General features: G+C 38.6%; 1 protein-coding gene across 4 annotated transcripts in view; it reads right to left on the bottom strand.

The window, feature by feature from the left end:
- Positions 1-3,364: 3,364 nt before the first annotated feature.
- sgip1a (SH3GL interacting endocytic adaptor 1a) overlaps positions 3,365-25,402 on the bottom strand; it is a 92,472-nt gene continuing 70,434 nt past the window's right edge. For 2 of the 4 annotated variants that reach the window (XM_079841237.1, XM_079841238.1), the window contains 9 exons: positions 23,160-23,219; positions 18,372-18,431; positions 14,525-14,636; positions 9,753-9,908; positions 7,592-7,724; positions 7,033-7,235; positions 6,399-6,463; positions 5,695-5,859; positions 3,365-5,536 (listed from right to left, as the gene is read on the bottom strand). In XM_079841237.1, coding sequence (XP_079697363.1) covers positions 5,514-5,536; positions 5,695-5,859; positions 6,399-6,463; positions 7,033-7,235; positions 7,592-7,724; positions 9,753-9,908; positions 14,525-14,636; positions 18,372-18,431; positions 23,160-23,219 — 977 coding nt within the window. In that variant the 3' untranslated portion in view covers positions 3,365-5,513. The remainder of the gene's footprint in view (positions 5,537-5,694; positions 5,860-6,398; positions 6,464-7,032; positions 7,236-7,591; positions 7,725-9,752; positions 9,909-14,524; positions 14,637-18,371; positions 18,432-23,159; positions 23,220-25,402) is intronic. The other 2 variants (XM_079841239.1, XM_079841240.1) reach the window with 2 other exon arrangements.

Here is a 25,402-nt window from a genome sequence, read left to right as displayed (position 1 = left end):
GTTGTCATAATGGCTGCAAGAAAAGTGACCTCACGTTGCTCTGCTGAGGACTGAACATGTGTTTTCTATTTCTCTCACTATTTGTTTTCTTCCACGTTGATTTCAGATGAAAATGAACGCTTCTCTATAAAGTGTACAGACAGTAGGAATTCATATAACTTAATTTGCCACTAGATTATGCCTGTCTTAGATCATTCTGCTACACCTTAAATTGCACCATGAAAAGAGGTGAATATCAACACCAATGAAATTGGGTGTTGGGTTGCAAAGCAGTAATTTTGGCAATTGAAGTGTTTTAAGTGTTGTAAATTGTATTTTTCAAACCTTGTCAATAAACATTATTGCATATACATCAACAGTGATTTTCCCCCTAAACCTGTAAACACAGACTCTGAAAATCACCATTATGATTTCACAATATGTTATTGTCCGACTCCTTCATAAGTTTAGCTTTAACCAACTTGGATCAAAGTGAGTGCAATGACATTAAATTATATTGAAAAAAAATCTATATTATTTATTACATAATACAGATGAGCATTTAAGGTTACATTTCAGTTAATACATTATATACACCATATTGCCAAAGGTATTGGGACACCTCTCCAAATAATTTAATTTAGGTGTTCCAATCACTTCCATGGCTACAGGTGTATAAAATCAAGCCCCTAGGCATGCAGATTGCTTCTACAAACATTTGTGAAAGAATGGGTCGCTCTCAGGAGCTCAGTGAATTCAAGTGTGGTACCGTGTTAGGTTTCCACCTGTGCGAGAAGTCCATTCGTGAAATTTCCTCACTACTAAATATTCCACGGTCAACTGTTAGTGGTATTATAACAAAGTGGAAGCAATTGGGAACAACAGCAACTCAGCCACAAAGTGGTAGGCCACGTAAAATCACAGAGCGGGGTCAGCGCATACTGAGGTGCACAAGTCGCCAACTTTCTGCAGAGTAAATAGCTACAGACCTCCAAACTTTGTGTGGCCTTCAGATTAGCTCAAGAACAGTGCGTAGAGAGCTTCATGGAATGGGTTTCCATGGCTGAGCAGCTGCATCAAAGCCTTACATCACCAAGTGCAATGCAAAGCGTCAGATGCAGTGGTGTAAAGCATGCTGCCACTGGACTCTAGAGCAGTGGAGACGTGTTCTCTGGAGTGACGAATCACACTTCTGTCTGGCAATCCGATGGACGAGTCTGGGTTTGGCGGTTGCCAGGAGAATGGTACTTGCCGGACTGCATTGTGCCAAGTATAAAGTTTGGTGGAGGGGGGATTATTGTGTGGGGTTGTTTTCCAGGGGTTGGGCTTGGCCCCTTAGAACTTGACTGGCCTGCACAGAGTCCTGCCCTCAACCTGATAGAACACCTTGGGATGAATTAGAGCAGAGACTGCGGGCCAGGCCTTGACGTCCAACATCAGTGCCTGACCTCACAAATGCGCTTCAAGAAGAATGGTCAAAAATTCCCATAAACACAAAACCTTGTGGAAAGCCTTCCCAGAAAAGTTGAAGCTGTTATAGCTGCAAAGGGTAGGCCAACTCCATAACAAACCCTACAGATTAAGAATGAGATGTGTTGGTTGAGGAGATTCCCCCCTTCTATATGTAAAGCGCTTTGAGTGCCCAGAAAAGCGCCATATACAGTGAGGAAAATAAGTATTTGAACACCCTGCTATTTTGCAAGTTCTCCCACTTAGAAATCATGGAGGGGTCTGAAATTGTCATCGTAGTTGTATGTCCACTGTGAGAGACATAATCTAAAAAAAAAAAATCCAGAAATCACAATGTATGATTTTTTAACTATTTATTTGTATGATACAGCTGCAAACAAGTATTTGAACACCTGTCTATCAGCTAGAATTCTGACCCTCAAAGACCTGTTAGTCTGCCTTTAAAATGTCCACCTCCACTCCATTTATTATCCTAAATTAGATGCACCTGTTTGAGGTCGTTAGCTGCATAAAGACACCTGTCCACCCCATACAATCAGTGAGAATCCAACTACTAACATGGCCAAGACCAAAGAGCTGTCCAAAGACACTAGAGACAAAATTGTACACCTCCACAAGGCTGGAAAGGGCTACGGGGAAATTGCCAAGCAGCTTGGTGAAAAAAGGTCCACTGTTGGAGCAATCATTAGAAAATGGAAGAAGCTAAACATGACTGTCAATCTCCCTCGGACTGGGGCTCCATGCAAGATCTCACATCGTGGGGTCTCAATGATCCTAAGAAAGGTGAGAAATCAGCCCAGAACTACACGGGAGGAGCTGGTCAATGACCTGCAAAGAGCTGGGACCACCGTTTCCAAGGTTACTGTTGGTAATACACTAAGACGTCATGGTTTGAAATCATGCATGGCACGGAAGGTTCCCCTGCTTAAACCAGCACATGTCCAGGCCCGTCTTAAGTTTGCCAATGACCATTTGGATGATCCAGAGGAGTCATGGGAGAAAGTCATGTGGTCAGATGAGACCAAAATAGAACTTTTTGGTCATAATTCCACTAAACGTGTTTGGAGGAAGAAGAATGATGAGTACCATCTCAAGAACACCATCCCTACTGTGAAGCATGGGGGTGGTAGCATCATGCTTTGGGGGTGTTTTTCTGCACATGGGACAGGGCGACTGCACTGTATTAAGGAGAGGATGACCGGGGCCATGTATTGCGAGATTTTGGGGAACAACCTCCTTCCCTCAGTTAGAGCATTGAAGATGGGACGAGGCTGGGTCTTCCAACAGGATAATGACCCGAAGCACACAGCCAGGATAACCAAGGAGTGGCTCTGTAAGAAGCATATCAAGGTTCTGCCGTGGCCTAGCCAGTCTCCAGACCTAAACCCAATAGAGAATCTTTGGAGCGAGCTCAAACTCCGTGTTTCTTAGCGACAGGCCAGAAACCTGACTGATCTAGAGAAGATCTGTGTGGAGGAGTGGGCCAAAATCCCTCCTGCAGTGTGTGCAAACCTGGCGAAAAACTACAGGAAACGTTTGACCTCTGTAATTGCAAACAAAGGCTACTGTACCAAATATTAACATTGATTTTCTCAGGTGTTCAAATACTTATTTGCAGCTGTATCATACAAATAAATAGTAAAAAAATCATACATTGTGATTTCTGAATTTTTTTTTTTAGATTATGTCTCTCACAGTGGACATGCACCTACGATGACAATTTCAGACCCCTCCATGATTTCTAAGCGGGAGAACTTGCAAAATAGTAGGGTGTTCAAATACTTATTTTCCCCACTGTATATGTAAGGAATTATTATTATTATTATTAAGGTTCATGTGCATCATGCAGACGTCCACATGATGTCCATATATTTTACGCACATCCTGTAGTATATATAACACAAAACAATACATTGATTTCAGGCTTATATGTTTTATTGTTTTGGAAAGAACAAAGTAATCTCAGATCTTTGTTAACATTTTTTATACAAACACAGCTTGCACATGATGCTAGGAAGAGATGATTTACATTTACCAGACAGCGCGCACACACACTCACAAGCACACTCACAAACTCTCCCTCCTTCACAGACACAACTACACGCGCACACATACACACACACACACACACACACACCTCCACTTACATCAAACTGACATGAGTTTTCTCTCTTCTTTTGCGCATCTGAGTGACGTTGTAGACATACTGATTAAGCACTACACAGAATTGAATTCATAGTTTTTTTTTTCTTACAGCTGAGAGACTCCTAGTTGTTCTTCAATTAAACTCAGTGCAATAAAAAAAAAAAACTTTAGTTACAGTGCCAAAATATGCGATGCGGTGTTAAAGGACGGCTCCGCTCTGCTCATCCTTAACGCTAAATGTGGATGGAAACCTATGTATCACAAAGCACCAGTAATCTTCTCCAAACCATCACAAAGTCTACATCAGACACTCAAAGATGTAACCAAAATGTTTGTTCCTGACAGTGAACATCAGAGCATCTGGGAAGTTTAACAGTAACACAGTGTTTTTTTGTCCTTTTCATAATTTTTTTTTTCCACAAGAAACAATATTTTCCACTTTATTCATAGGTTTAAACATTTAAAAAATATGCAGCTTATTTTCTCTTAAAGGACAATTCTGGAGATACACGTACAAATGAAAGAACAAAACAAAAAAACGATTTGGTCATTTAACCACTCAAGAACCTTGTCATCTCACAGAGACCATTACCATTTGCAAAATAAAGAGGTTCTCAAGCGCAGGGGCTCATGCTCAGGACACTGAAGGGAGAGGCTGGATACAAGCACATCAGCGTGAATGAGAAAAGAATTTACAATGTCCAAAAGCTGACAATCCATTGTTGAACTAATAGTGCTGCTATACATAACACTGTAATAACATTAAGCATGACGCATCTAGGAAGATACAGTATCCAGTTTCATTTTCTCTTTTAAATGTCACCCCTACCCATATATATATTTATATAGCGTAAATTTTCTGTTGCACTTGAGTTAAAAAACTTATATCTGAAATAAATTTAAAAATTATACCTTAGCATTATACTGTACACAGCTTACCCAACTACACAGATAACAAAAAGTCAAAAACTTCAAGGATCCTAAATTATGATACCATTCAAAGTCTATTCATATACAGTGTAACTTGTTTCTTTTTTTATACAACAAATAATGAATAAATAAAAATAGAGTGATGTCATGTACTCTTTAGTCTAACACTGTTCCCTTGGGAATAACAGAAAGGCTATTTAACAATACAAGAAAACACCAAACGGCCTTCAATATATATATTACCAATTTTCTGTTGAGGAAAATAATTGTTTTGTGTCTATTGCAAGCAGGAGTGTTTTAAAGCTGTGGCTGTCTATAAATTCCAACAAAGAGTTTCTTCAAAAAAAAAAAAAAAAACCCAAAACAATTTAGGCTATATCGTTTTCCAATGAACCTGACTTCACTGAGTAATTAAAATGAGATATTCCTGAATACGTTTTCATGACTAACTAAGCTTGAGCGATACCAAAATCCGGTGCAGACCTCTTACTACATGCAACGGTATAGCGCCATCTTGTGGCAGAGGCTCATTCCTCTTTTAGACGGTCGGTTGTTTACCGCGCTAATTTGCTACCTTGTTCGAAAATGTGATACTTTTTGACAAACTGAATGCATAGAGTAATAAAAACATGTTCAGTATCACTTTTAGAGAAGGATACAGAAAATTCAGGTTCAGGTAGGCACAGCCAATAACACATCAGACAGAAATAGAGGCTAAACCTTACGAACAAACCCAGGTCGTTTTAACCGCTGTAATATAGATGTTGCAAAGTGAATACAGTTCACACATATAAGTACACCCTAAAACGGTCCACATTTTACAATGCAACTCATATAATACTGCTGGAGTGTGTAAGGTCCACCTGTATTGTACTTCTACAAAGGTTTATCCAAGGTACGGTAGGGGGTCAGGCTTGTGATCTGTCCTGTGTTTTAAATATTTCGAATTGGTCCAAAATATGCAGACTTGCAGGGATCAAAGATGTTGTTTAGTTGTCTGCGATGTATTTTCCTATGGTAAAAGCACAAACACAAACGTACATTTTGAATAAATATGTATCTTATTTTCCGCAATGCATTGATAATCTCAACCAAATTAACTGAACTCTGACTCTCTGGAAGATTCCTAGGCCATTGCTGACTAAAACAGCTGTCACTCGCATAACTCACCTGCTGCAAACCTCTTCTTGATAAGGGAAAAACGATATCCAAGGCCAACCAGTTCAATGTCACAGCCTGACAGAGTGCTGCCCTCACTGGTGAACTGCACTGCCACTGGGGCGGGTTTACTGGGACCCTCTGTTAGCTGGAAACGGGCCAGCAGAGATCCTACACCTGAAGATATGAGAAAAGAAATAGTCAACTTATTATTTATTATAGATACTGTATATACTATGATATATACACCATCGTTCAAAGGTTTGAGGTCAGTACGATTTGAAATGAAATACTTTTATTTAGCAAAGACGCATTAAATTGATTAAAAGGTGACAGTAGAAACATTTATAATGTTGCTAAATTATTCTGTTTCAATTAAATGTTGTTCTTTTAACCTTTCTATTCATTCCGTTGACAACTGATAATAAGATCAAAATTATTCTTGAGCACCAAATCAACATATTAGAATGATTTCTGAAGGATCATGTGACACTGAAGACTAATGATGCTGAAAATTCAGCTTTGCTATTACAGAAAATGGCATTTTAAAACATATTAATTTGTAATAATATTTGACAATATTCCTGTTTTTACTGTATTTTTTTTTTCAAATAAATGAAGCCTTTTGTGAGAATAAGGGATTTGTTGCACATTTATATCTTACCGACCACAAACTTTTGAACATTAGTGTATATATAGACAAAATTTAATCTCACCTCCATTCTCAGACTTCTGTGAAATATCAGGAATCTTCCATAAGATTTTTTGCTGTTCTGCATTCCTATAAAGATACCAACAACATTTTTGATATTATCTAGAAAGACAATAAAGAAAATTGTCAAACTGTCAAAAGGATATCTTCCATCACATCTAGAATTATTCATAGTATTATTATTTTTAACTCTCTAATTAAAGTACAATGGACACTTTTCACATTTCCAGGGTTCTCAGAAGTGGAAGTCATCATAGTAAGGAGAAGACAGCAAATATCATTTTTGACTAATAACAAAAGAAAAATCTGTGATAGGATTTCCACAACTTTCCAAAAGAGGGAAAAATATCGAGAGTCAGAAGAGATAAAGATGTCAAATCTGCCGTCACTCCCTCAGCCGTTGTATTAGAAACACCCTCACAGCAGCATTAATTCATATTTTGTCCTTTACTGCTTAAAGTACTTACACATTTATATAGTTATACTTAAAGTAAGTAAGAAGTATTACATTTTTTACAAACTTTACTAGATTTGTGAAACGTGTCATCACAGTCTGTGAAAAGGGTCCATCATAATGCTTCATTTTCACAATGACGATTTGAGTTTTGAAGAATTCCATTAATAGAAGAATCCCTCACCAGGCAGCCGGAGGAAGCACAGCCTGCAGTTTGTTGACGCCTCCGTCCACAGGGATGAGAAACTGAACGTTGTTGAGGGCGACGGGAGTGGTCATGCCCCCACCGTTGTATTTGTAGTCTATCCTCAGATCGGTGGTGGTGGGCTCACACCTCCAGCTCACTGCTAGATTCAGAGGAGTGGACTGTAGACCCTTAGGTAACACCTGGTGCACATGGGGAATATGTACATTTAGTTTGTTTTTGAGGACATTTTTGTTTACTTGTATATGATAAAAATAACTAATTTGAACTGAATCAACACTGACTTGTGCTGAATAATGACATTACAGTATTTTTCGATCTGCTGTTAAAGCCCTATAGAAATACCTTGACTTGACAAACAATTTCAGAAAATGTACTAGGTCACTACTTGATGTCCGAAGTAAAATATGGGTCCCAAAGCAAAGATAATTGAGAACAGTTTATGTGAGATGAGGGCAAATAGCTGTCGTAGATTTTCTAAAACTGAATACAGGTGCCCTTGTTTCTGTGGTCAATGGTGCTTTGAGGTTCTTCTTACCTGATATTTCAGCATGTCTACATTGTAGTAAGTTGCCTGTGGTTTCTGCTCCGCCACCTTCTTTAAATGGGTCATCAGGTTTGGCATATTCACCCAGAACTCCTTTGAGTTTGGATTTGGCTGTGTGGTGTCACTGTAAGAAATTTGAAAGTGAATTCAATCTTCAAATCATACTCAACTGAAATAAATGAATGTATACTAGCATTTAAAAGTTTGAGGTCAGTATGTTTTTTAAAGGAACACTTCGACTTTTTGGGACTTTAGCTTATTCACCGTATCCCCCAGAGTTAAATAAGTCCACACATTCCATTCTCATCTCTGTGCGTGCCATAACTCTGTCTGACGCACCCACCAGCACAAAGACTGGAGGTAAACGGCTCCATAGCCTACTGCTCAATTAGTGATAAAATAACGCCAACATTTTCCTATTTACATGTGATGTGTATAGTTACATTGTGTACTAATGAAAATGAAAATGAAAAGTTGGGATTTTCTAGACCAAAATGGCTAGGAACTATACTCTCTTTCCTGCGTAGAAATCATGGAACTTTGCTGCCATACCATGGGTGCAGAGGCGCAATGATATTACGCAGCGCCTGAAAATAGTACCTAGCATGCTCTCTGTTCAAGCAGGTTGTCACGTTGGTTATGTTGACGGAAGTTAACCTATTTTCATAGGCTATAGGCTATAGATGTCTTTGTGCAAAGCTAGGCTAGCAGTGGGTGTGTCAGACAGAGTTATGGCACGCATGGAGATGAGAATGGGATCTATGGACTTATCTAACTCTTGGGGATACGGTGAATAAGCTAAAGTCCCAAAAAAGTTGCCGTGTTCCTTTAAATTATATATTTAATTTTTACATTATATTTTAAGGTGACTTAGTTACACATTAGATTACAAACAACTAACCCTAAACAAACCCTAACCTTAAAGGAGTAGTTCACTTTAAAATGAAAATTACCCCATGATTTACTCACCCTCAAGCCATCCTAGGTGTATATGACTTTCTTCTTTCTGATGAACACAATCAGAGTTATATTAATAAATATCCAGCATACGGAAGGCGGTCTGGCGGAAGCTAGATATTTAACTTTATAAAGTTTTAAACATAGATATTTTTTTTACAAAACCCCATCGATTCGCTTCAGAAGGCCTTTATTAACCCCCCGGAGCCGTGTGGAGTATGTTTATGATGGATGGATGTGCTTTTTTGAGCTCCAAACTCAATGGACCCCGTCACTGCCATTATAAAGCTTGGAAGCGTCAGGATATTTATTAATATAACTCTGATTGTTTTCATCACAAAGAAGAAAGTCATATACACCTAGGATGGCTTGAGGGTGAGTAAATTATGGGGTAATTTTCATTATAAAGTGAACTACTCATTTAACTCTATAGTAAAGTACATGTAGTTTATTAATATTACTCTGTACTTATTTGTGTACAGTAATTACACTTTAAGAACATCATCTTTAAATAAAGTGTAACTGAATTGGTTCTTGAGCACCAAAATCAGCATATTTGAATGATTTCTGAATGATCATGTGACACAGAAGACTGGAGTTATGATGCTGAAAATTCAGCTTTACTATTACAGCAATAAATTACATTTTAAAATATGTTAAAATAGAAAATAGTTATTTTAAATTGTAATAATATTTCACAATTTTACTGTATTTTTAAACAAATAAATGCAGCATTAAAGACTTCTTCTTTCAAAAAGATTTACATCGTACAGACCCCAAACATTTAGCGGGGTAGTGTATAAGAATGCTTTAGCAAAATCAGTAAATTATCACATCCCCACAGAAAACAGAGAATGATATACTACCCTCCAAAAGTGTTGAATCACATGTGATTAGTCATACAGTATGTGAGTCACCCTCAGCTGACTGTAGGCAGGATAGGAATGATTCTGAAGTGAGAAGATGCGCTTAACTAAACTGAAGTATTTCCAGTTACAAACTCTCCTTCGATTACCAGTCACTTCCATTACTAATTATGAAAGTCCATAAGCAGCAAGTCATAATACATTTCATGGCTGATGCTTAATTTGTGTGACTAATAAGGAAATGTCTAATTATCACTAATCAATACATATGATGGGGTTTATGGTCTGTGAAGGTTCTGTTGTAGGTGATGTTAGATCAATGTTATTACCAGCACAGTAACTGTGGGTTAGGAAGGACGTGTTCCAGACGACTGTAGTTGGTTATGCTGAAGGTTAGCACAGCGGGCGAGGGGTTATTTGCAAAATGCCGTGTGATGCCTGCTGGGAAGGACAACACCATCTCTCCGGTGATCTTCACCACACACCTTAGAGAGTGACATTAAACACATACATAAGAAAAGGTCTGGTGTGTGAAACAGTGTTAGAAACAGAGAGATCAATAAATCTTTGAATAAGAAAGAAAAACAGATGCATAAACAGAAGAGGTTAATAGAGTGAGGGAGAGAGAGGACAGTTACAGTGAGGAAAAGAAGTATTTGAACACCCTGCTATTTTGCAAGTTCTCTCACTTAGAAATCATGGAGGGGTCTGAAATTGTCATCGTAGGTGCATGTCCACTGTGAGAGACATAATCTAAAAAAATAAATCCAGAAAATCACAATGTATGATTTTTTTACTATTTATTTGTATGATACAGCTGCAAATAAGTATTTGAACACCTGAGAAAATCTATGTTAATATTTGGTACAGTAGCCTTTGTTTGCAATTACAGAGGTCAAACGTTTCCTGTAGTTTTTCACCAGGTTTGCACACACTGCAGGAGGGATTTTGGCCCACTCCTCCACACAGATCTTCTCTAGATCAGTCAGGTTTCTGGCCTGTCGCTGAGAAACACGGAGTTTGAGCTCCCTCCAAAGATTCTCTATTGGGTTTAGGTCTGGAGACTGGCTAGGCCATGGCAGAACCTTGATATGCTTCTTACAGAGCCACTCCTTGGTTATCCTGGCTGTGTGCTTCGGGTCATTGTCATGTTGGAAGACCCAGCCTCGACCCATCTTCAATGCTCTAACTGAGGGAAGGAGGTTGTTCCCCAAAATCTCGCAATACATGGCCCCGGTCATCCTCTCCTTAATACAGTGCAGTCGCCCTGTCCCATGTGCAGAAAAACACCCCCAAAGCATGATGCTACCACCCCCATGCTTCACAGTAGGGATGGTGTTCTTGAGATGGTACTCATCATTCTTCTTCCTCCAAACACGTTTAGTGGAATTATGACCAAAAAGTTCTATTTTGGTCTCATCTGACCACATGACTTTCTCCCACGACTCCTCTGGATCATCCAAATGGTCATTGGCAAACTTAAGACGGGCCTGGACATGTGCTGGTTTAAGCAGGGGAACCTTCCGTGCCATGCATGATTTCAAACCATGACGTCTTAGTGTATTACCAACAGTAACCTTGGAAAACGGTGGTCCCAGCTCTTTGCAGGTCATTGACCAGCTCCTCCCGTGTAGTTCTGGGCTGATTTCTTAGGATCATTGAGACCCCACGATGTGAGATCTTGCATGGAGCCCCAGTCCGAGGGAGATTGACAGTCATGTTTAGCTTCTTCCATTTTCTAATGATTGCTCCAACAGCGGACCTTTTTTCACCAAGCTGCTTGGCAATTTCCCCGTAGCCCTTTCCAGCCTTGTGGAGGTGTACAATTTTGTCTCTAGTGTCTTTGGACAGCTCTTTGGTCTTGGCCATGTTAGTAGTTGGATTCTTACTGATTGAATGGGGTGGACAGGTGTCTTTATGCAGCTAACGACCTCAAACAGGTGCATCTAATTTAGGATAATAAATGGAGTGGAGGTGGACATTTTAAAGGCAGACTAACAGGTCTTTGAGGGTCAGAATTCTAGCTGATAGACAGGTGTTCAAATCCTTATTTGCAGCTGTATCATACAAATACATAGTTAAAAAAATCATACATTGTGATTTCTGGATTTTTTTTTTTTAGATTATGTCTCTCACAGTGGACATGCACCTACGATGGCAATTTCAGACCCCTCCATGATTTCTAAGTGGGAGAACTTGCAAAATAGCAGGGTGTTCAAATACTTATTTTCCTCACTGTAAATAAGGTTCCAATACTTAGATGTGCTTTCAAATTAAGGCTGTGTCCGAAACTGCCTTGGCCGTATCATATTTTATTTACATATTTGTTATGCTTATATTGCAAAGCCATTAAAGTAATTATAATAAATGCATAAGTCATATAATTTAACTTATTTATTTAAATGTTGGAAAGGATAATGAAATATTTAACTGACTCTAGCTTCTTAACTTTAACTAGGGTTCAAGTATTAAAATGTAATATAGTTTTTAGGTTAAGGTATAAGGTATATATTATTATTATTTATTGTGGGATATAATAGGAAGTTAAGTATACATCAGCACTGCCTTCAAAATTCCACTAGATGGAGGGATTTCAGTGATGTTTCAGTATTCAAACCCCCCCATTCCCTAGTCAACGCAAATCAGATCAAATTGTATTTATAAAACACAATCAAAACAACAGTAGTTGACCACTGTGCTGTACAAAACCTTGCTTAAAAAAAAAAGATAAACAGTTTAGACCGCAATGCAAAAAAGTGATAAGTGAAGGATCCTTATACTCTATGGAAAGATATAAGCATGTGTAAAAAGATACGTTTTTAACTTGGAATTACATTTAGATTCTGAAGAGACTAATCTGAGAGAAACTGGAAGACCCAGCAATAGAAAAGGCACGGCCACCCCTCAACTTTAATCTGGATCTTGGGACCATCAACACTTTTCTCATAAGTCCTCAAAGATCTAACAAATGTATTTGGGTTTAAAAGATTACAGAGAGAATATTCAGAGAGAATAGTTCCACTCAAAGCTTTAAAACCAAAATTTCTTCTATAACAGACCAACAGCCAGTGCAAAGAGCATAATACGAGATATGATAAAATTTGCGGGTGCCAGTCAGAAGTCTGCCAGCTGCATTTTGAACCATCTGAAGATGATTTATATTTGATTGACTTATTCCAATATAGAGGGAATTACAATAATCAAGCAGTGATGATACAAATGCATCTGGATCACTATCTAGAACTCTGGAAAAGATAAGAAACTCTTGGCGTTTGATAGCAATCTTAATTGGAAAAAACTGGATTTGACTACAGAACTTATCTGTTTATCAAATTTGAGTGCAGAATCGAAAATAAGGTTTTACGTAGTACAGATCTCCCTGAAGGCCCAAACACAATGACCTATGTTTTGTTCTCTTTAAGATTTAAAAAATTTAAAGAGAACCAAGACTTATAGGTGCACTATGTACCTTTTCCGTCTGCTAGAGGTCGCCTATTCAAAACAAAGGCGTAGTTTGATGACGCCACGTTTGAGCGCAGAATCTTGGGACATGTGGTCTTACCTCACAGCCAGTGGAAAAGAATCGGAATAGGACTCGGGCAGAAATCATGTTCATATATGCGATTATTAACGTTACGGTAGTATGAAGCAGAGCAGGACCGATTGTTAGCAGCAGGACTTTTATTATGCCACAGTCGCCGGCGCCATTTCCGCTTTTCTGGTCATGAGTATGAGGTAACGCAGCTCTGTTTATCATTTATATTTATATTTATTTATATTTAGGTTATTGCAAGTACTCAACTGAACAAAATATATAACAGTGGCCTAGTGGTTTTTGGATATTTTACTGAAAAAATGTTACATAGTGCACCTTTAATATCAGACAAAACACGTAACTAGTGATCTCAAGCCTGTTTTAAACATTTTCCTCAAGGGCAGGTAGATTTGGGTGTCATCAGCAAAAAAATGAAATGACACCCCATACTTGGTGAGAATGGACCCCAGAGGAAGCATATATAATGAGAACAGAACAGGGGCCAAAATGGAGCCCTGAGGAACTCCAAAATGCAGGGTAGAGCTAGATTAAGAAAAACCATCAAGGCAAACAGATAAAGCACAATCTTTAATGCCCACATTGTTCACGGCGTGAAATAAGGATTCTATGATCAATAGTATCAAACGCAGCTCTTAATTCTAAGTCTAAGTAGCACAGAGTCCCCCGAATCTACAGATAATAAAATATCATTCAAGACTTTTAAAAGTGCAGTCTCAGTACTGTATGATGTTTCCTAAACCCAGACTGAATTTTTTCAAAAATACTATTTGACTCTAAAAAAAGCAGTTGTACTAAAACAGCCTTTTCTAAGGCAGTTGAAAGAAAAGATACATTTGAACTGGGTCTTTAATCTGATTGGGTCAAGATTTTCTTTTTTAAGCAAGGGGTTAACAATTGCATGCTTTAGTCCACTTATATAGTCCACTTGAAGGAATGAATGAAAACAAGTGAGTGAATTCGGACACTGAGTGCACTGGAAGGGCTGCCACTTTTGCATAGTTTGTGCTTGCCGTTTAATAATTATTTGAAAGTTAGTGAACAGGAAGCTCTAGTGGAAATGAAAACATTTAGTTTCCATCGGTTTGGAAAATGGGTGGATGGATGATTCAGCTGCGAGCGTCATCTTCTGGCGAGACATGGGAATTCATTCGGCACGGCCCTAACAGTGCATTATGGGTATTCTGTAGCCGTTGAGTGTCAGTTGTATACTCATTATTGCACTGCATTATGGAATTGAATAAGTGCACTCGATAACGTCCCCTATGGTTTCGGACACCTCTATAAATGGCTGCTACCTCAAATAGTGCCCTATTTAAGGGAATAGGGGGCAATTTCTGACACAGCCTAGACTGCTAAACAAAATGCAGACAAATAAAAAATTTCTAAAGGCCAGCTGTATAATCAATTAATTTAATAATATCCCTTACGAAAAGGTGTGCATTTCTCAATTAATAGAAAGATAAATGATAATTTTGTTATTTTTTCACACACAAAATAGAACTATAGAGCTAGATGTGAATCTGGATTTGAGATATTGTGTCATACTTATTAGTGTCAGCTCCTTTGAAGTAGGCACTGACTGTCTCTGTGAAAGCTGCAGCCACAGGCAGTGTGTCCTGGGCCCCCATGGTGAGGGGACTGGGCCCTCGAGAACAGCCTGAGAGAAGAAAAACACGCACACACCACAGAATCTGAGTCAGAATGTGTTTACAGACAAAAAAGCGCAATTTCGATCAGTCACTCACTGAGATATATCACAGAGGCAAATACATGGGTGACAAAGAATGAGAGAAATGGAAATACAAACAAATAGACAAACAAAACATCTCATAGTTTATGAGACAATCAGCAGCTGACAAAACTGATTTCTTCATTTGCATTTTAGCAAGGCGCTTGAACCCAGACCTAAAATCTAGCACAATGCCTTCTCCAGATTAACTCTATTTTCTGCTTTTTTGTCTTGACCACATTGTTAGGACTTGTCAGTAAAAGTGTATACGTTTATTTTCTTGTTCTAAGCTTATTTTCAATGCTGAATAGGTCAATCAAGACTATTGTGGATTTCACCCAATGCATTCTCAAAGGACAGAGTGCGTCACGATTCACCAGTGGAGAGTGCCCCTGTTTACCACCAGAGGGCACTCCACCCAGGACTGTCATTCCATCAGACTACATTACCCAAAATCCTTTGCCCGGACTCAGCAGCACTCATTATTTACACCTGTGTCTCATTTACCTCTGCCTACAGGCTTGTTTGAGATGCGCCTCGCCCGAAATTCAGCCGAGACTAGGCGGCTGCAGTAAGGGGAGGAGTGAAAAAAGTGCAGGCAAGACGGACAGTTCTCTCTTCTCGTAGTGGATCAGACACCTGCGAGATCAAAGGCGGATATCGCGGGATTCACACTCGTGCGCTTTGTTGCTGATAAACTGGATGTAATTTAAGTTCTGTTACTTTTATATGAAAATAAATATTATGAACAAGACACCCCAAGTTGTTGTTATTTATTTCCATTCGAGAGACGTGTTTATCAATCATTTTTACTTTAATTAGGCCTACATACATGTTTATATATATACTTTTTATAAATATGACAACAATCACATAACCCTCAGAGAGATCGTCTTTGTTAGAGAGTTTGGGAATATTCACACATAAAAACATGATATCAGGGTTTTAAAATCAAACATTTAAAAAGATAACCATACATCACGGTTGTTTAAACCAATAAGCATTCAGCTGTGTCGTCAGCAAGTCGTTTCCCATCATGCTTTTGCTCAGCGCAGTCGGTGGAGAGCAACTGCGCTCGACTGCAGAATCCGACACATCCGCCTTTCGCTCGCGAGAGTTTTTTGACATACGTCTGCATGACATCAGAGCAAGGCGGACCGCCCTCGGACACATTTCTAACCGGCATGCATCTCGCGCTGATCACCGGTGATCGGTTCTGCGCAGATTTTGCTCATCTCAAACAAGCCTTTTATCTAGCCTGTTCACCCTGGCTGAATTCGAAATCGCTAAACCCTCAATTACTATTCCCTACTTTAGTCCACTAATACAGTTCACTTGAAGGAGTGAATGAAAACAAGTGTGTGAAGTCGGACAGCCGTTGTGTGTACATCGGCTGTACACTCGTTATTGCGGTGCATTGTGGGATTGAATGCGTGCACTCAATAACGTCCACTATGGTTTCGGACACCACTACAAATGGCTGTCCCCTCAAATAATGCCCAAGTTAAGGGTATGGGGGCGATCTCGGATTCAGCCCCTGTCATTCACTGCAAGGTTTTGTATGTTGTTGCACTGCATCTCTGAGCGTTTCCCTGGTTCTTGTCTGTTCTTGGATTACCCTTTTGCCTGTGTCCCCTGCCTTGTTTGCTTGTTTGGATTGCCTGCCTGGATATTGACCTATTGCCTGTACTTTTGATTACGTGTCTGGATTGTCCCCGTAATAAAAGCTGCATTTAGCTCGCTATCCTTTTGAGTCTCGGCGTAGTACGTAACAAACAAAACCTCGCAGTGAATGACAGGGTGAACAGGCTAGATATAGGCAGAGGTTAATGAGGTAAATGAGACACAGGTGTAAACAATGACTGCTGATGAGTCCGGGCAAAGGATTATGGGTAATGTGATCTTTGGAATGACAGTCCAGGGTGGAGTGCCCTCTGGTGGTAATCAGGGGCACTCACTGGTGAATCGTGACAGATAGTTCACTTTGGGCAAAGCAAACGCAACGTGGAAAAGCAAAACTAAATCACAGATGAGAGGCTCTTTTGCATTAAAATTGCATACGAAACAAATAAGCGACAGTTAAGAAAATTCACTAAATTCATGCCTGTTAAATGTATAACAAATTTCAAATTTAACCATTAAAAAAAAGACAGACATGACATTTAACGAAAATAGTTTTTTTGCTAAAGCAAAGTAATTTGGTTGTTTATATTGTTAAATTATAGCATCGAAAGTCAGCAGCAAAGACATTGGTAAATTAAGTAGCATTAAAGGGATAGTCCCATAATTTACGCATCCTCAAGTCATCCTAGGTGTATATGACATTCTTCTTTCAGACCAATACAATCAGAGTTATATAAAAAAAATGTCCTGGCTCTTCCAAGCATTATAATGGCAGTAAATGGCAGCCCCAAAAAAGTGTATCCATCCATTATAAAAGTAATCCACACGGCTCCAGGGGGTTAATAAAGGCCTTCTGAAGTGAATCGATGGATTTGTGTAAGAAAAATATCCATATTTAAAACAAAGTAAAATATCTATCTTTCAACAAACCACCTTCCGTATTCAACTTACACAGAAAGTGTAAAGCATCTAGCAGTTCAAAATGCGTACATTATGTCCAACGCCATCGTCGTGCCAGTTACGCTTTTTTCGTAAGTTGAAGGAAAGCTACATATTTTTTACTGTATAACAGGTTAAATATGGATATATTTCTTAAAACCCAGCAATTCCCTTCAGAAGGCCTTTATTAACCCCCCGGAGCCGTGTGGATTACTTTTATAATGGATGGATACACTTTTTTGGCCTTCAATTTTCGGCTGCCATTCATTGCCATTATAATACATGGAAGAGCCAAGACATTTTTTAATATAACTCAGATTGTGTTCTTCTGAAAGAAGGACCTAGGATGGCTTGATGGTGAAAAATGATACTAGAACAGGTGTAGTAGCATTTTTAGCAGATCCGACATGGTTTTATATTTTGTTCAGACATTTGAGACATTTTTCAGTGGGGTTTAAGTGTTCAAAAGTGTCTAAATATTACGGTATGTTTACACAGTGACTTTAATTGTGGTGAAGAACAATGACTCATAATCACAAGCTGATTGTTGATTTTTGAGCACACCTGAACATCATTAAAATCATCCAGTTCTTCAGTATTTCTGTTTAACAGAGTTTAATAAAATGTATGCTTTTCTATGTGAAGCCGTTTCTAGTCTCTTTTTGAATGCTTGAATTGTAATGCAAGTCTATTAATTTGGATTTATAAGATCAACCAAGGATAAGTAAAAAGAAAAAAGAATGGAAGAGAAAAAGAAAGGAAGTTGAAACAGATAACACTCAGCTTCAATGTTATGCACCTGAAGCTGAAACATTGTGTTATGATCCAAGACCAAAGTCGGAATGAAAAGATCAAAGCAGACGAGCCACAACAACCAGAAGACATATTAGTGACGCAGGTGAAAATACGATGGTCGTGAAAGAAAAGAAAAGTAAGATGAACAGTTAAATGGCAAAGCAGATATACAGAGCGAGGCAGATGTCAAGCAAATGTCACAGTGATTTGACGAAGGAACGAATGTGTGAGAAAAGGGGGAGTCAGATGTCAGATGAGACTTGAGTGTGCACGCGCTACGTCCTTAGATTATAAACCCCAACTTACCTTCAAAGGTTAAATAAAACTTGCCTCTGTCAAACCACACGAGGGAGGGCTGGTCTGTCTCTGTGTTGGAGGGGGAGGAGGCATAAGGATGGGGGGAGTGAGGAGAGGCAGGGAAGGAGAAGGGGGAGAGAAGGACAGTAGCGTGAGTCACACACAGGTCCATCATACGGCACAGTGATGGGGGCCGGGGTCACAGGTCAAAGATGGTCACAATTCACTTAGGATGGGGATGACTATGATGTGTGAAACATTCACAAAAGTGCAAACAATAAAAATAGTCAATCTAATTCAATCTTTTGTGTAATTTTCAGTCATTAAGTTTGCAGCAAGACTTGAAGTACGGAAATCAGGTGACATACAGCTGCTATTAGCTTCAGATTTATAGTTGATATTAATAATGTTGCATGTGCAAACTTTGATTTTAATGTACAATGTCTATGTTGTCACTATTTGTTGGCCTGTTCGACAGCTGAGAAGTGATTTTTTTGAGAGCTAGGAGTTTTTGAGAGTACAAAATGTATATTCTATCAAATATTTTAACATTCTGATTGATTTACATAAAATATCAGGACAGATGAAAGCTGGAGATGATTTGAGCTGCTTAGAAATTAAAGCCTGTAGATTCAAGGATGATGTTAAACAGCTTATTCACAAACTTGTGAAGGAATAGATTATCCAAAACAGAATTTTCTATCATATTCAGCCACCCTTTTAACATTTTAAACTTGTATACTGTCAGTTTTTCTCTAAAATGGACAAAATGCACCATTGCTTTTACATTTCTTCATTAAGCAGATGCTGCGGCATCCGAAGCAACTTGACCATAAAAGTATCATAGTAGACGACTGCACTATTTTCCATGTCTTCTGAAGTTATTCATGAATGAATTGTTCTTCACTGATTTGATTCAAATAGATTATCAGCAAATAGTGACTTACATTTCAGTCTGTTCCTCACACAAACACACTTTTATGGTGCTTTTATATTGTTTTTGTCATTTCAGTGTGTACTTTTGTTCTATCGAAGAAATAAAAGCAAAGGACTTTAGAACAATTTGAATGAATAATGACAGACTTTCATTTTTGGGTAAAATATTTATTTTAAAATTGACATTTAAAAAGTGCTTTTGGTTACTACAGTTCACTTTTTTGTTTAACGTATATCATGTATAGGCCTATTTCCTCATGTCTGATATGTGAATTGGAGGAGGTAGCAGCAGTAGGGATGATGGGCAACAGGGGGCGGTAATGGGTGACACAAGAGGGAAAAGCAAATGAGGGCTTCTTCTACTGTGCTGGAGAGTGGTAATACAACTTTAGACAAAACCACGACTACTACTATGAATGAAGTGACGATCACTTAAGCAATGAGAAGATGTGAGTTGTACAAAAAGTCTCAGAATCTCAATGTGTTTTCTTGAACCGTTAAATTGATGTTCCAATGCTGCATTCCTTTCATCTCAGAATGTCCTACCTGGAATAGTGCAATAGAAGACCAACTGAACTTGTGCAGAAAATTACATTTTCGCATATTGCAACCCAGGGGGATGTACACAGTTGATGATTAAAGGGTTTGTTCACCCAAAAATGAAAATTATGTCAGTCATTCTCATCCTCCAAATCTATAATGCTGCGTTCACACCAAATGCGAATAGAGCGTCAAAATCGTGTCTACCGCGCCTAGTTGGAAGCTTGAACATTTTGAATCTATTCGTGCGTCCACAGCGTTGAGCGTTGAGCAAATTGAGCGTTTGAAGCGAAATAGACACGCGTTCCAGGCGCTCCAGGATAAATATGTCATAAAACACCACTCTGCCTCTTTTCATTTTCATTAAAGATATATATTAATCATTAATAGCCACACAAATGTGGTCCAGGCAACTCCTACATTATCTTCACTGCATGTATATTTAAATATCCTTAAAAAAAATAAAGTTATGAAACTTCTCTTTGCCCTCAGTCAAAATGATTTGTCAGACAACAAATTATAGATTCATGACACCAAAGATCGCCCGTTAGATCCACACAAGACGAACCACTACAGGACATCAGAGCCAGCGGCAAACGTCAGAAGGACTAGCCGAGGAAAGGCTGCTCTCGCCGGGGTTAATGAGCGCTGAGGGCCCGGTGATCGCCTGGATCTCACAACTCCGAAAACGCCAGATTTTATTTTTAAAAATAGGCACTCTCTTTATAAATAAACCACAGATTTGAGCTTTAAACAACTACATTCTCACCTGAAAAAGTCTTAAAACCTAATTTTGTAACACAATAGTAGTATTTTTAAATTATGCAGGGTTTCTCATCACGTCACTTTACCACGTGAAAGCAGCAAGCAGGCTCCTGATTGGTCAACGCGGAGCGAATTGACGGCAAAGTAAAAAATTTTCAACTCGGGTGTCAGACGCGAATTCGCTTCAAACCCATGATTGCACAAAAAGCACCACTCGCGTGTAACGCGCGTATCGCGCAAGATGCTCAATTCGCGAACTGGACGCATGAATGAGGCGGAAACACGTCTATCGCACCGCAGCACCTCCAGACGCGCGTCAACGCACCTTTCCATTGACTTAACATTGAAATTACTCGCTCCTGAAGCTCTATTCGCATTTGGCGTGAACGCAGCATAAGACCTTGAGCGCCATTCTGACGTAGAACCTGGTAGCGCTGCTATTTACTACGTGAATAGAGTAGGAGAATGATGTTGAAGAGAAGAGATGGTTAAATAAAGTCATTATTATTGTTTTTTCTCCACAAAAAAGTATTCTCGTTACATCATAACTAAGGTTGAACCACTGTAGTCACATGAACTATTTTAGCGATGTCTTTACTACCTTTCTGGGCCTTGAAAGTTGCAATGACATTGCTGCCTACGGGTGGTTCAGAAACCTCATGGATTTCATCAAAAATATCTTCATTTGTGTTCCAAAGATGAACAAAGGTCATACGGGTTTGGAACGACATGAGGGTGAGTAATTAATGACAGAATTTTCATTTTTGGTCGAACGAACCCTTTAACATCTACTTTTAAGTTTTTAAGTTCTTACATTATAGGATTAAAAACGGTTTATGATATTTGGAGAGAGAGACAAAACACAGTAAATGATCCTCTGTTGATAATCTCACCCTTGCAGAATAAATGCTTGCGTTGAATAGAGCCACTCAAATAATTGCAAAGATAAAGGAAGTGTTGTCATTTTGTGTCATCTGAACATCAGACACTTTATGGTCAGAGATATCAAGCAGGAATATTCAACATTTGAATTTGAATGAAATGCAGCATAGGATGTTGAAGATCAAATTTAAAGATGTGAATTTGACCTGTGAGGACTACATTCATGTGGCAGTAAAGTTGGACCTAACAATGTTAGAAATGCTTTTACCCAGGTGCAACATCTGAGAGCTCTCCACTCGAACGCATGCGAAGGCAGGCATACTGATCAGCACTGCTGCCACTTGGGCCAAATTCCAGACCGCACTTCAAACACTGAGAGGATGTGTGCGTGTGTGTGTGTGTGTGTCATCTGTTCAAGCAGGATAGTGGTGCTCTTTGAGTTTTCTGAAGAGTCTACAACCAGACAGATGCTTTTCAGGGACTAAAAGACCCTTCTGTTCCTGGTTTTTGATGTCAGTGCGGATGAAAGATGTGGGGTGTTGTGTATGTGATACAGGCGGAGCAGTCTAACATGCATGATGGGCTATACAGACATGTCATCTTTCATGGATGTGAATAGCAAAATACGACAGAAAGATTTAAAAATGGATGTAAAAGTAAATACTGAGGCAAATAGTGTTTGACTGTAATCAACATGAGAGAAGCAGAGTGAAAAAAAAAAACCTTTTAAAATATGTGCTAAAAATGCCAAACAGTCCTTGGTGAATTAAAGGAATATTCTAGGTTATTTACAACCTAATGTCTATGGACAGAATCTGAGGTATGCTGCTGATCACTACATAAAATATTAGTTTATAAAAATAAACAGCAAATGCATCATTTTATAGAACAATAGCAGCAATAGCAATATGATAAAGGAGAGTTAAATGTATCATTAATAACAATCGTAATAATTATTCTGCAAAGTAATATAGTTCAATACTCTAACTGTAGGACTTTGGAATCATTTACTATATATATTATTTTTCAACAGCTTCAAATATGGCTCATCCTATTAGAATTGAGAATGCGAAGTATCCATTTTTTAGTTGTTTAAATCAGTTCAGTGTGAGTTTAATTTTCTAGCTACCAAATGTATTACTAAAAACAGTCGAGTTTGTAGAATTAAGACCCAACTTAGCTCATGTTCCATGTCCCAGTGAAAGTATCCATGTTCACTTTTTCAGCTACTCAGACATGAGTGAGTTGAATATACCTTTGCACAGATAAGGCTGTATGCAGCTTTTATCACACTGGTCTGCTAACAAGCCTCCATTAAATAGTTTAATTAAAAAAAAAAAGTTTAATTTCTCCATTTATTGTCTGTACTGCCAGCTTTAAATGCCAGGCTTCCATTATAAATGTATTGCTGTAATCGACAACAAGCCACTGATTCTGGCCATAGACATTAAGTCGCAAATAACATGGTAAATTCCTTTAAAAGATGCTTTATGTGAAAATCAACTCATTTTTTATCTTATTTACTATTTTAGTCACTGGTGAAAAAAAGAAAGAGATCACCATGAATGAGCTATGCTCTGACAACTGACTCTATGGGTAATGTAACCATTTGTTACATCGTTGAATCAATGGTCTCCATCCCATCCATCAAATCAGGAGGGTTTCATTGCGTACCTGCAGGAATGTCTGCCCGTCTCTCAAAGTTGGGAAGTTTGTCTACAAAAGCGTCATCTTCTGACATCAGACAATTACGTCAGCCCAAAAGACAGGACAAGAAAGACGACAAAACACAAACAAAAAAATGAACGCAATTCAAATTAAATGACAAATAATTGCAAAGAAAAAAAAAAGTCACAGTCATTAATCTCAGACGTCACAATGGATGCATGGAACAGATTTAAAATGCTAAAAAGACGATAACAGAAGAAAAATTTATGGAATGGTAAAAAAAAAAATCGAAAAGGATGAAAAAAACTCTAAAAGGATGGAATAGCACAAGCAACAGATAGACCTACATCCATCAAAAGCTCTAGATTAAAAAACTCTTGATTCACAAGACAAAACTGTTTGCAAATCTCAGGATATTATGCTACTGTAAATATGTGAATAAAAACTGTACCTGCCTAGCATTAATGAAAGCTTCCAATAAAAGCATTCAACCCGGTACAGCAGATGCCATACATGGCATTTTGAAAACACCAGCAAAGACATATTGGCCTGATTTCACAGACAGGGCTTAGACTAAGCCAGAACTAGACCTTAGTTAAATTAGAACATTTAAGTAGCTTTTATAAATGTGCCTTGGACAACAACATTACTAGTGTGCATCTTGAGACAAAACAATGGCATTGATATATTTTAAGATATGTCACTGCAAGTTGCTTTCAGATAAAACAGCTCAAACATGCATATTAGTCTGACTTAAGCCTCACCTGTGAAACATAACACCTTTTTAGGCTTTTGTTTATTTTCTACATATCAAGAATTTTAGGGATTGTTATGAACTTTATCTATACAATATCCAATTAATCCTAACAATATTTCCACTTAAAGGTCCCATGGCATGGATTGTTTTTATTATTGCATGTTTCCTGAGGTGTACTTATATTGTTAGTATGGTTTTTACATAAAAAAAATGTCATAATTTAGAAATAAAAAGCATTTTTTCTATACTGATATTAGCCCTCTAGGCGGGTCTGATATGAGACTTCAGTGAAAACGCCCACTGTTGTGATTGGCTGACATCTTTGCATTTGAAATGAGTATTAGATTATGTGGCAGAGGGGGCGTGGTTTAGTGAGGTCTGCAAGCGCTGCCAGAGAGAGAGAAGGACTTGTGGACCAGAGAGACCCGGAGCAAGATAGCTGAGAAAGTTTTATTGTTCCGAGTTGTTGAGAGCACTGTGAGCACGAGTTTATTTTGTTTGTATCTGAGAGTTCTGAATAAACACGAGTCCCAGTCACACTGACCCTGTCGTCTTCCTCCTTATTCTACGCAGTCTGTTGATCGCGTGAATGCAGTGATCTCGTCATTGCAGCGCGTTTTCTCTCACAAAATGCTTTCACCACAACTAACAGCAAACACGGCATCAACGTGAATACAGTAAGAGCTTTGTGCAGCATAACAGCGTCATTCATATAACGGCAGTTTGGGCAAGTGTGCAGATACACTCGCGACGTGTGATTGACAGATCCGAACATTATAAAGAGAGTGTTCTTTGATCACTAATCTAGCGTCTAATCAAAATTGTTTCATGCTACAAACAGAAACCATGTGAAGTTTATCGTTTTAGTCACTGGCTTGATTCAGTGATGCATTACGCTTAGGGCATCAATACGGCCAGCGGTGGGACTGACAGTATTAAACGATTTAGAAAGAAAGACTGTGTGAACTTGAATGATTAGCTACACATCAGAAATCACTAATCACAGATCAGGCATTAATGAACACTGGTACTCACTGTTTGTGGCACTGCTGTCAAATCCATATGGCAAAAGTCTGTTTGTAAAGCGATGTGCTGACATCGTGACTGATAAATGGAATCCATTTTCTCCAAATTCTCTGAGCGGGCAAAGCAGAGGAAGGGGAGGTAACCGTTCCCCGTATGACGACATACAGGGAAGATTCCAGATCAGCTCGTCTGAGCTCTCATTTTCTCAAAGGCAGAGCAGAACACCCGGAACTCGGTTTATACCTATCAAAATTTCTAGCCACTTGGGGACCATATACAGGCTAGGGGAACTCATATTAATGTAAAAAAAACCTCATAAAATGAAAATGTCATGGGACCTTTAAACATGCACAAGACAAATTGATGCACAAGCTATTATACAATCTATGATAAGCAAAACTATATTTTTAGCAAAGCAATGAATCTTTCACTGTCATTTCCAGTGATCTAATACATGACCGCAGAA

The sequence above is a fragment of the Gobio gobio genome (genome assembly GCF_949357685.1).
Source record: "Gobio gobio genome assembly, chromosome: 17".
Classification (NCBI taxonomy): Eukaryota; Metazoa; Chordata; class Actinopteri; order Cypriniformes; family Gobionidae; genus Gobio; species Gobio gobio.
Note: the sequence above shows the minus strand (reverse complement) of the source record. Positions and strands in the feature narration are given on the sequence as shown.